At 46.7% G+C, this 13,301-nt stretch overlaps 1 protein-coding gene across 2 annotated transcripts in view; it reads left to right on the top strand.

Moving 5' to 3' along the window:
* Window positions 1–13,301, top strand: part of fn1a (fibronectin 1a) — a 70,258-nt gene that overhangs the window by 46,980 nt on the left and 9,977 nt on the right. For both annotated transcript variants that reach the window (XM_045704910.1, XM_045704911.1), the window contains 6 exons: window positions 115–384; window positions 741–931; window positions 4,808–4,895; window positions 5,245–5,424; window positions 8,335–8,424; window positions 10,809–11,000. In XM_045704910.1, coding sequence (XP_045560866.1) covers window positions 115–384; window positions 741–931; window positions 4,808–4,895; window positions 5,245–5,424; window positions 8,335–8,424; window positions 10,809–11,000 — 1,011 coding nt within the window. The remainder of the gene's footprint in view (window positions 1–114; window positions 385–740; window positions 932–4,807; window positions 4,896–5,244; window positions 5,425–8,334; window positions 8,425–10,808; window positions 11,001–13,301) is intronic.

The raw sequence follows: 13,301 nt of genomic DNA, 5'->3' as shown, positions 1-13,301 counted from the left end.
TGCTCTACAAATGACAGTGTGCTGTCCTCCTTTCCTGTTTGCGTGTGTTGTGTTGTGTTGCGCAATTGCAGAGAGCTCACCTGACCCTGTTTGACCTCTCCTCCCTCCCTGCAGCCGTGGGTCGCCCCACAGACCTGACCTTCTCTAAAGTTGACTCCACCTCCATGACCATTTCCTGGGACTCGCCCGACGGCCAGGTGACGTCATACCGCGTCCTGTACGCCAGCCCCGAAGAGGGCGAGAGGGAGCTGCGCCCCGCACCCCGCGGAGATGATGAATCGGCAACGATCCACGGCCTGCGACCCGGAAGTGAATACACTGTGAAGGTCATCGCCATGCACGACCGTACACCTAGTCCTCCACTGGTGGGCGTTCAGGCCACAGGTAACTATAAACCCCTCCCGGACAAATACAAATCCTTAAACACAATGGCCAGTTTGAGTAAAGTGAGGCATTCAATGAGTCGTTATTTATACTTTTGACAGTATTTTGGATGCAAGGTGAACAGTTGCGAATGTAATGTAGCTGATGTTGATATTAAACATGCACACTCTTTTGAATATCTTCGAAAGCAGCCTATCCAAACAGGTGAATAACTTTCTCTCTCTCTCTCGCGCTCTCTCTCTCTCCGTCTGTCTCTCTGTCTCTCTCGCTCTCTCCGTCTCTGGTGCTCTCTCTCTCGCTCTCTCTCTGTCTCTCCTTTGTCTCTCTCTCTCTTTCGTTTCTTTCTCTCCCTCTAGCCATCCCTGCCCCCACCAACCTTGAATTCTCCCAGATCACCTCCTCCTCCTTCACCATCAACTGGCGCACCACGTCCAATGCCCGTCTTACCGGGTACCGGGTGGTCGTCAACCCCAAGAACAAGAGCGGTCCCACCAAGGAGATGAATGTCGCTCCTGACACCACACAGGTCCACGTGCCGGGACTCATGGTAATTATAAAGGCTCATACATGCTTATAACCAGTTATAAAGCATTGTACCTGCAGACATTATGTAACTTCTTGGGGCGACCTGACCAAATTCACATAGAAATTTGAGTTATAGATCTTTCATTCTCATTGAAAGCAAGTCTAAGACGCGGTAGATCTGTTCTATGTGCTCTATTTCTATGCTTCTCGTGCTTAAGTTACATTTTTGTGTCTTTTTACTTTCAGTTTTGTACACCAGCTGAAAATACAATATTTTTGGTTATTGGAAATATATTTCCAATAATTATTATTACGTGATTAAACAAATCATGTAAACTTCAATTAACTAGGAAGTTGGGGAACCACGGGAAAATGTTTATAGAGTCTCTATTTCCCGAATCGACTCTTCAGATATTTTCTTATCAAAACAGTCGCTTATTAATTAATTATTATTACCACATCAGTTCTCATCACTGAACGTCGCAAACCCTCGGATATCTGCACGAACCCTAGCCTCCATAATGAATCAGCGATATACAAATTGGCTTAATTATTTATTTACTAACTAACTAAATAATCACAGAAATGCATAACAAATAAACAGTAGTTATTTGGGTTGCTACATGATACAAATAAAAAAGTCCCTAGCGGACGAAGCTGATATGACGGCTTGGTAGACAAAGGAAAGGGGTGGGGACTGAAAAAAAGCAGGAAAGACAAAATGGATTCACTACACACAGTTGATAGTTATATTAATTGAAATGCTAATCCTTTGCACATGAACGGCCGCTCATTCGAGAATAATTGCAATGTGTATATATTTGTTGTCTTCTCTGTTGGTATCGCCGGTCCGTCTGCTGGAGAGTCAGTTCACCAGAGAGTCTCTGGTTAACTTCCCCAGAAGTCACAATGTCCTTCATGGTTGTAGCTTTCTCCACGGCTCTGGATAGTGTCTGTTGTAATGGATACATCAGGCCTACAGATGGTCGTTACATAGAATAGAGGATTCCGCGGTTGTCGGTATTCTCATACTAGGCTTACGTAATTTCCAGCTGCAGGCTAGTAATTATACGTCTAGGATTTGCTCTTATTCTGTAGAGATCGATAGTCTCAGAGTTTAACAATTTCCAGCCGTGTAGCCAACGCTACAGCTGTATGGTCTCCTGGGCCTATAGAGTTGTAGTTCTTAACCATTTCAACATGTAGCGACAGCGCCATATTTTCTGGTCTAATGGCATTATAGAATTGTAGCCATTCCAACGTGGGGACTCCGTCCCGGCGTTCTCTGACTTAATGTACATTTTGTAGGAAGTGGTTTTATACTCTGGAAAAAAAAGGGGCTATTCCATGACGCCTGATGTAATGTCTGTGACCTCACGGGGGCGTGGCCACTGACTAGTTAAAACTTTACATCTTAACAAGTATCTCGTTTAGAAAGCCCACATCACATCTTCTCACAAATAGTTTCATATTTGCTCATTCATTTTATCCAACATCTAGAGGTAAATCTGACAGCTGGGAAATGTACACTTTAAGAGAGAGAGAGTTATGTGTGTTTCCTGTCCTTCATGAGATCACCAAATGAAACTACTTTGACAGGATTGTTCTTTCATTGTCCAAGTGTCTCTCTGTGTTCCACAGTTTACATTCCAATCTCGAACACTACAGAAGCATAGGGGCAGCGTATTTTATGACCGAGCATAAAACAGCAGACTTCCCGCTCTCCCCCTCTACGAGAGAGAGAGAGCACGCTGTAGAGAGGACCCACTGTAACCTGATCCTTCAGATCATCACAGGAGAGTCATGACATTCCCCCTCTAGGAGAGAGAGAGAGAGAGAGAGAGAGAGAGAGAGAGAGAGAGAGAGAGAGAGAGAGAGAGAGAGAGAGAGAGAGAGAGCACGCTGTAGAGAGGACCCACTGTAACCTGATCCTTCAGATCATCACAGGAGACTCATGACACTAATGAGAGCTGTGGCTCCAGCTGTGGAGCCGGTCCCTCTCCCAAATGAAACCCTATTCCCTACATCGTGTACTGCTTTTGATCAGGACCGATATAGCTCCGGTGAAATGTAGTGCACTATGTCGGGAATAGGGTCCCGTTTGGGGCTCCGCACCGGGCCCTGATGTGGGTTTGAAACCGGTAGACTAGCGAAGCCACAGCCAGTCCACCAGCCTTGGCATTTCTAGTTGGCGAACAAAGAATGCAACCACAGCCAAGGACTCTTAAATTACTTATTTTATCAACATGAAATCATATTCAAATCTGTTCATATACACCCCCAGGAAGACAACTTTTATTTTTTACATTTTCTGACAAGGGAGCAGAGATATGTGTGTTTCCTGTCCTTCATGAGGATCACCAAATTGTCATTTTTCACGTTTTCATAAATTCATAGAATGTTTGTGATAACTTTATATTAAGGCATTGTGAAAATTCTATAGCAATATAGAGTGGGAAAGTGTCCGGGCGTTTCGACAATTTATTTGCAACTCTGTAGTAAATAAAAACCTAATAAAAACCATGTCTTGTCCAGGACCAGAGTCTACACAGACCGGGGTGCCATAGCACCTTGGGGCGGCAGCGTAGCCTAGTGGTTAGAGCGTTGGACCAGCAACTGAAAGGTTGCAAGTTAAAATCCCCGAGCTGACAAGGTAAAAATTTGTTGTTCTGCCCCTGAACAAGGCAGTTAACCCACTGTTCCTAGGCTTTCATTGTAAATAAGAATTTATTCTTAACTGACTTGCCTAGTTAAATAAAGGTTACATTTTAAAAATGTTTTTACAAAAATATCACAGGAGTCCTCTTGATCAAACAACCATAAAAAGGTAGGCTCTCTCTCCCTCTCTCCCTATGCACATCAACAGCTAATGCCGGAACGAGAGACTTCAAACTAACGAGAGAACATCAGATAAACCCTCAACTGCTTGCAGATGTGCATAATATGCCGCTACCCTAATCAAACGGTGTTTATTAACTCCAAATAACAAACGTAGCTATAGGTTGTTACTTAAAACATGTTTTTCTTCTTTTTGTTTTGTACTGCGGTTGAATGCAGCATTGCTGTATGGTTCCACTCAACATGTATTGTAGTTGAATAGCCAGCCTGGGCTACTACTCTAAGTGTTGCTGTAAAAGGCCTACATGTTTCTCATTTGCATGGTGTTTTGTTTTGTTGGGTTATTCATTGTCAAGCTTTTTAAAAACCGAAGCCAAACAACATTGTGACTCATTTATACTTGTCGTGCAGCGTAACGCTGGCGGTATGGTAGCGGGACAAAATGAATTGACAACCCAAGTCATTGCGCGGCGTCAGGTTGAAATGTGAGTTAGCCTATTAGCCACGTTATGACTGACATGTGATCTTTACACTTGCTAGTTTGATTGCATTGACATTCCCAGCCTTAGTTACACTCCATACGTGTTTGAGTCATTGAAACTGAAACGGTACATCCCGAATGGAGGCAGCAAACAATGTACCAGGTCAGCTGTGATTTACAACTTGATAGCAATATTTTTGGGACTATCAATAAATGTATTGGTGAATTCTATTAATCATGCATTGAACTACATCCATCTATTCTGACAACAATGCCTTTACATGGAATGTTGAGTAAATATAACCTATTTTGAAAACTTCTTATGAAGTTGGTTTTGAAGCATAAACTGGGAATTTCATATTTTTTTTACTAATATTATGATTCTGTCTGTTTTCATATCTGCAAAGTAGTTAAAACGCTGTCAGTTCTACTTTAAAGTACTAGGGTGTTTGGGAGCTGATGGTAGTCCCAGTGAATCTTACTAAATAGTTTTTCTCCTGACTATACTGTCTGTCTCTGTAGGTTGCTACTATGCATGAGTCTCACTCAGTTTATCCTGTACTGTCTCTGTCTGTGTAGGTTGCTACTATGTATGAGGTGCACGTTTACGCCCTGAAGAACTCTCTGACGAGCCGCCCAGTTCAAGGAGAGGTCACAACACTGGACAGTAAGTGTCTCGCTCTCACTCTCTCTCGTGCTCTCTCTCTCGTGCGCTCTCTCTCTCTCTATCTCTTTCTCTCTATCTCTCTCTCTCTCTCTCTCTCTCTCTCTCTCTCTCTCTCGCTCCCACAGCTAGCTATTCGACTGTGATGATAGTAGAACATGTTCAAAATCCTCTTTATTTCCACATTATCTTTAATCTTCATGGGTCCACAAAACAGAAGTTACAAATATAACAGACATTACAATTGTCACAATAGACATTACAAGCATTTAACAAAGGACAATGTTAGTTAATAAGACAAAAAAAAAAAAAAAAACTGGTAGGAATCTCCCCTGCTCTCTCTGTGTTCCAGACATCAGTCCTCCTCGTCGCGTGCGTATCTCTGACGTAAAGGACTCCTCCATCACCCTGACCTGGAGATCCAAGACCGAGACCATCTCTGGCTTCCTGGTTGAGGCCACGCCCACCAGTGGAGGCCGCACCCCCATCCAGAGGACCATCGCCCCTGATTCCCGAACCTACACCATCCAAGGTACGCCTCCTACACCTTTACCATCCAAGGTACCCCTCCTATACCCCCCCTAAACCTTCACCATCCAAGGTACCCCCATATACCCCCCTAAAGCTTCACATCTAAGGTACCCCTCCTATACCCTAAAGCTTCACCATCCAAGGTACCCCTCCTATACCCCCCTAAACTTTCACTATCCAAGGTACCCCTCCTATACCCTAAACCTACACCATCCAAGGTACGCCTCCTACACCTTTACCATCCAAGGTACCCCTCCTATACCCCCCTAAACCTTCACCATCCAAGGTACCCCCATATACCCCCCTAAAGCTTCACATCCAATGTACCCCTCCTATACCCTAAACCTTCACCATCCAAGGTACCCCTCCTATACCCTAAACCTTCACCATCCAAGGTACCCCTCCTATACCTCCCTAAAACCTTCATATCCAAGGTACCCCTCCTATACCCCCCGTAAACCTTCACCATCCAAGATACCCTTCCTATACCCCCCACTAAACCTTCACCATCCAAGATACCCTTCCTATACCCCCACTAAACCTTCACCATCCAAGATACCCTTCCTATACCCCCCACTAAACCTTCACCATCCAAGATACCCTTCCTATACCCCCAGCTAAACCTTCACCATCCAAGGTACCCCTCCTATACCCCCATCCAATGTACCCCCCCTAAACCTTCACCGTCCAAGGTACCCCTTCTATACTTTTCCTAAACCTTCACCATCCAAGATACCCTTCCTATACCCCCCACTAAACCTGCACCATCCAAGGTACCACTCCTATACCCCCATCCAATGTACCCCTCCTATACCCCCCAGTAAACCTTCACCATCCAAGGTACCCCTCCTATACCCCCCTAAACCTTCACATCCAAGGTACCCCTCCTATACCCCCTTAAACCTTCACCATCCAAGGTACCCCTCCTATACCCCCCTAAACCTTCACATCCAAGGTACCCCTCCTATACCCCCCTAAACCTTCACATCCAAGGTACCCCTCCTATACCCCCCTAAACCTTCACATCCAAGGTACCCCTCCTATACCCCCCTAAAACCTTCATATCCAAGGTACCCCCTAACCCGTAACCTCACCATCCAAGGTACCCTCCTATACCCCCCACTAAACCTTCACCATCCAAGGTACCCCTCCTACTATACCCTTTTAAACCTTCACATCCAAGGTACCCCTCCTATACCCCCATCCAATGTACCCCCCTAAACCTTCACCGTCCAAGGTACCCCTCCTATACTTTTCCTAAATCTTCACCATCCAAGGTACCCCTCCTATACCCCCATCCAATGTACCCCTCTACCCCCCAGTAAACCTTCACCATCCAAGGTACCCCTCCTATACCCCCCTAAACCTTCACATCCAAGGTACCCCTCCTATACCCCCTAAACCTTCACATCCAAGGTACCCCTCCTATACCCCCCTAAACCTTCACCATCCAAGGTACCCCTCCTATACCCCCCTAAACCTTCACATCCAAGGTACCCCTCCTATAACCCCCTAAACCTTCACATCCAAGGTACCCCTCCTATACCCCCTAAACCTTCACATCCAAGGTACCCCTCCTATACCCCCCTAAACCTTCACATCCAAGGTACCCCTCCTATACCCCCGTAAATCTTCACCATCCAAGGTACCCCTCCTATACCCCCCCTAAACCTTCACCATCCAAGGTACCCCTCCTATACCCCCCTAAACCTTCACATCCAAGGTACCCCTCCTATACCCCCGTAAATCTTCACCATCCAAGGTACCCCTCCTATACCCCCCCTAAACCTTCACATCCAAGGTACCCCTCCTATACCCCCCTAAACCTTCACATCCAAGGTACCCCTCCTATACCCCCGTAAATCTTCACCATCCAAGGTACCCCTCCTATACCCCCGTAAATCTTCACCATCCAAGGTATCCCTCCTATACCCCCCATAAACCTTCACCATCCAAGATACCCTTCCTATACCCCCCCTAAACCTTCACATCCAAGGTTCCCCTCCTATACCCCCCATAAACCTTCACCATCCAAGATACCCTTCCTATACCCCCACTAAACCTTCACCATCCAAGGTACCCCTCCTATACCCCCATCCAAGGTACCCCTCCTATACCCCCCTAAACCTTCACATCCAAGGTTCCCCTCCTATACCCCCCATAAACCTTCACCATCCAAGATACCCTTCCTATACCCCCCACTAAACTTTCACCATCCAAGGTACCCCTCCTATACCCCCCTAAACCTTCACATCCAAGGTACCCCTCCTACTATACCCTTTTTAAACCTTCACATCCAAGGTACCCCTCCTATACCCCCATCCAATGTACCCCCCTAAACCTGCACCGTCCAAGGTACCCCTCCTATACCCCCATCCAATGTACCCCTCCTATACCCCCCCAGTAAACCTTCACCATCCAAGGTACCCCTCCTATACCCCCCTAAACCTTCACATCCAAGGTACCCCTCCTATACCCCCCTAAACCTTCACATCCAAGGTACCCCTCCTATACCCCCCTAAACCTTCACATCCAAGGTACCCCTCCTATACCCCCCTAAACCTTCACATCCAAGGTACCCCTCCTATACCCCCCTAAACCTTCACCATCCAAGGTACCCCTCCTATACCCCCCTAAACCTTCACATCCAAGGTACCCCTCCTATACCTCCTAAACCTTCACATCCAAGGTACCCCTCCTATACCCCCCCCCCAATACCTCCTACTCCCATTGACCTGACCCTGCTGCAGTCAACATTCACTTCAGGGTCGTGTTCATTAGGACATGCAACATTTTTATAACGTCTTGCAACAGAAAATGGGCATTTCTTATTGGACCAAGTCTTTTGGTGCCTAATGAACACGACCCAGACTCAATTCTAGATCAGATTCATCTGGAACATTTTCCACAGGTCTTCAGCCTGGCTCTACCTACAAGATCAACATATACACTCTGAACGGCAACGGTCGCAGTGCTCCCTTCACCCTCACTGCCACCACAGGTATACTACCGTCCCGACTCCCTCTCTATACACTACCTCCCTCTCTCTATACACTACCTCCCTCTCTCTATACACTACCTCCCTCTCTCTCTCCACTACCGTCCCGTCTCCCTCTCTATACACTACCTCCCTCTCTCTCTCCACTACCTCCCTCTCTCTCTACACTACCCTTCCCTCTCCCTCTCTATACGCTACCTCCCTCTCTCTATACACTACCTCCCTCTCTCTATACACTACCTCCCTCTCTCTCTCCACTACCGTCCCGTCTCCCTCTCTATACACTACCTCCCTCTCTCTCTCCACTACCTCCCTCTCTCTCTACACTACCCTTCCCTCTCCCTCTCTATACACTACCTCCCTCTCTCTATACCCTACCTCCCTCTCTCTCTCTATACACTACCTCCCTCTCTCTATACACTACCTCCCTCTCTCTCTATACACTACCTCCCTCTCTCTCTCTATACACTACCTCCCCCTCTCTCTCTCCACTACCTCCCTCTCTCTATACACTACCTCCCTCTCTCTCTATACACTACCTCCCTCTCTCTATACACTACCTCCCTCTCTCTCTATACACTACCTCCCTCTCTCTCTATACACTACCTCCCCCTCTCTCTCTCCACTACCTCCCTCTCTCTCTCCACTACCCTTCCCTCTCCACTCTCTATACGCTACCTCCCTCTCTCGCTCTCCACTACCTCCCTCTCTCTCTCCACTACCATCCCCTCTCCCTCTCTATACACTACCTCCCTCTCTCTATACACTACCTCCCTCTCTCTCTCCACTACCATCCCCTCTCCCTCTCTATACACTACCTCCCTCTCTCTATACACTACCTCCCTCTCTCTCTCCACTACCGTCCCCTCTCCCTCTCTCTATACACTACCTCCCCCTCTCTCTCCACTACCGTCCCCTCTCCCTCTCTATACACTACCTCCCTCTCTCTCTCCACTACCCTTCCCTCTCCCTCTCTATACGCTACCTCCCTCTCTCTCCACTACCGTCCCCTCTCTCTCTCTATACACTACCTCCCCCTCTCTCTCTCCACTACCGTCCCCTCTCTCTCTCTCTCTCTCTCTCTCCACTACCCTTCCCTCTCCCTCTCTCTATACACTACCTCCCTCTCTCTCTCCACTACCCTTCCCTCTCCCTCTCTATACACTACCTCCCCTCTCTCTCTCCACTACCGTCCCCTCTCTCTCTCTCCACTACCCTTCCCTCTCCCTCTCTCTATACACTACCTCCCTCTCTCTCTCCACTACCGTCCCCTCTCCCTCTCTCTATACACTACCTCCCTCTCCCTCTCTCTCCACTACCTCCCTCTCTCTCTCCACTACCGTCCCCTCTCCCTCTCTCTCTATGTTCATCAAGGACCAGACTTTGTTGTGTATCTCTTTATATTCATCTTACTAAGTATACTGATTTAAAATATAAATGCAACATGCAACAATTTAAAAGATTTTACCGAGTTACAGTTCATATGAGGAAATCAGTCAATTGAAATAATAATTAGGCCCTAATCTATGGATTTCACGACTGGGAATACAGATATGCTGGTCACAGATGCCTTAAAAAAAATATCACGGTATTTCTGTGCATTCAAATTGCCATCGATAAATTGCAATTGTGTTCGTTGTCCATAGCTTATGCCTGCCCGTACCATAACCCCACTGCCACCATGGGGCACTCTGTTCACAATGTTGACACCTCTCGCCCACATGACGCCATACACGTGGTCTGCGGTTGTGAGGCCTGTTGGACGTACTGCCAAATGTTCTAAAATTACTTTGGAGGCGGCTTATGGTAGAGAAATTAACATTTAAATTCTAATTTCTGGTGGACATTCCTGCAGTCAGCATGCCAATTGCACGCTTCCTCAACTTGAAACATCTGTGGCATTTTGTTGTGTGACAAAACTGCACATTTTAGAGTGGCCTTTTATTGTCCCCAGCACAAGGTGCACCTGTGTAATGATCATGCTGTTTAATCAGCTTCTTGATATGCCACACCTGTTAGGTGGATGAATTATCTTGGCAAAGGAGAAATGCTCACTAACAGGGATGTAAACACATTTGTGCCAAACATTTTAAGAGAAATAAGCTTTTTGTGCGTATGGAAAAATTCTGGGATGTTCTTATTTCATCTCATGAAACATGGGACCAACACTTTACATGTCGCGTTCATATTTTTGTTCAGTGTAGTTGCTTAAAGCTGTTAAGTGTGTCAGTTCTTTAATTACATTTATTAGGGTTATTTGACATGACATAAATCAACATTTCTGTAAATGTGGCAGATTTTAGCCGGTTCAGCCAGTGTATTTCTTTTTTTAACTGTTGTTTCTGTTCACAGAACTGACTGTCTCCCTGTCTGTTTCTCTCCTGCAGCTAAGCCTGTGGTGTCTCCCCCCACCAACATCCGGTTCACCTCCCTGACCCCTAGCAGCATCTCCTTTACCTGGGAGGGGTCCCGTAGCGCCGGGGTCACCGGGTATTACATCACCTACGAGGAGGCGGGGGGCATCCCCCGGGAACTCACCCCACGACCCACCGCTTCCCGCAGCCAAGCCATCATCACTGGTAGGGCTCTCCTCCTCTTTTAGATCCCAAAAAGCGAAACTTTAAGAATGGAAGCGTAGAATTAGTGCACATAGAACCGACTCTACCGCTTATCAGACTTGCTTTCAATGAGAATGACATATCTATCACTCATATTTCTATGTGAATTTGGTGCGGGTCGGCCCACATAGCAACATACTGGACCTTTTTTGGTTTAGGTCTGAACCGAGTCGAATCAAGCTGAACTGGTCGGGTTACTGATCCCAGTGGCTGGGAAGTGTGATTTTTAAATAGAAAATACCAGAACAGTTTGGCTCAACATAATAGTTGTAATAAGGGTCGTCTAAAGGAGACCAAAATGCGGCGTTTGAAGTGCTCATATTTACTTCTAATGAAAACACTTTGCAAAATAGCAAAATGACCAACAACAGTCCCGTCAGGTACAAACAACGAAACGGAAAACAACCACCCACAAAACCCCATGAAAAACAGGCTGCCTAAGTATGGCTTCCAATCAGAGACAACGAAAAAAACACCCGCCTCTGATTGGAAACCATACCCGGCCACAACATAGAAAAATACAACATAGAACGACAATCTAGACAACCCACATAGAAAACAGAAAACTAAAAATACATAGACAAAAACACCCCCACTGTCACGCCCTGACCAATCTACTATGGGAAAATGACCTCATACTAAGGTCAGAACGTGACAATAGTGTGGAGAGTTCCGGTTGTTTTAGTAAACAAGGCTGACGCGCATGCAACCGTGGAGCCACACGGGCGAGGTCAGCTTAGATTCAATGGCTCTACAGTGCAACCATTTACTTGCAAATGCTGCTAAAATATTTTACTATGCGATCTGGAATTTGAATTTTATTTGTCAAATGTATTTATTTTTTGATTTAACCTTTTTTTTATTTTTTTTATTTAACTAGGCAAGTCAGTTAAGAATAAATTCTTATTTACAATGACGGCCTACGAAAAAGGCCTCCTGCAGTGACGGGTGTAGTCTCTCAAAGCACTTCATGATGACAGAAGTGAGTGCTACGGGGCGGTAGTCATTAAGTTCAGTTACCTTTTGCCTTCTTGGGTACAGGAACAATGGTGGCCATCTTGGAGCATGTGGGGACAACAGACTAGGATAGGGAGAGATTGAATATGTCCGTAAACACACCAGCCAGCTGGTCTGCGCATGCTCTGAGGACACCGCTAGGGATGCTGTCTGGGCCGGCAGCCCTGCGAGGGTTAACACATTTAAATGTTTTACTCACGTCGGCCACGTAGAAGGAGGGCCCACAGTCCATGGTAGCGGGCCGAGTCGGTGGCACTGTATTATCCTCAAAGTGAAGAAGGTGTTTAGCATGTCCGGAAGCAAGACGTTGGTCTCGGCGACGTGGCTGGTTTTCCTTTTGTAGTTTGTGATTGTCTGTAGTCGCTGCCACATACGTCTCGTGTCTGAGCCATTGAATTGCGACTCCACTTGATCTCTATACTGATGTTTAGCTTGTTTGTTGGATTGCCTTGCGGAGTGAATAACTACACTGTTAATTTTCTGCCATATTACCAGTCACCTTGCCATTGTTAAATGCGGTGGTTCGCGCTTTCAGTTTCGCGGCGATGGGTTTAGGGTGGCGGCCGTGGCGATGACGGAGGCAAATTCTCTTGGGAGATAATATGGTCGGCATTTAATTGTGAGGTATTCTAGGTCGGGTGAACAAAAGGACTTAGAGTTCCTGTATGTTTCTAGATTTACACCATGAGTTGTTAATCATGAAACACCCCCCTCCGCCCTTCTGCTTGCCGGAGAGATATTTATTCCTGTCTGTGCGACAAACTATCCCGAGAGAGCCATGTTTCCGTGAAACAAAGTATGTTACAGGCCCCGATGTCTCTCTGGAAAGGAATCCTTGCTCTAAGCTCATCAACTTTATTATCCAAAGACTGAATATTAGCGAGTAATATACTCGTAAGCGGTGGGTGATTTGCGCGCCTCCTAAGTCGAACCATTAGGCCGCCTCGAGTGCCTCTCCTCCGCGAGAGACATGTTGGGGGTGGAGACATGTTGGCTGGGTGCGTTTAGGGTAATGGGATGGGTGGTTGGGGGTGGAGACAGGTTGGCTGGGTGGGTTTAGGGGAATGGGATGGTGGTTGGGGGTGGAGACATTGCTGGGTGGGTTTAGGGTAATGGGATGGGTGGTTGTGGGTGGAGACAGGTTGGCTGGGTGGGTTTAGGGGAATGTGATGGAGGTTGGGGTGGAGACATGCTGGGGGGGTGTGATGGAGGTTGGGGGTGGAGACATGTTGGGGGAGTGTGGGA

This window comes from Salmo salar, chromosome ssa21, assembly GCF_905237065.1.
Source record: "Salmo salar chromosome ssa21, Ssal_v3.1, whole genome shotgun sequence".
Taxonomy (NCBI): Eukaryota; Metazoa; Chordata; class Actinopteri; order Salmoniformes; family Salmonidae; genus Salmo; species Salmo salar.
Note: the sequence above shows the minus strand (reverse complement) of the source record. Positions and strands in the feature narration are given on the sequence as shown.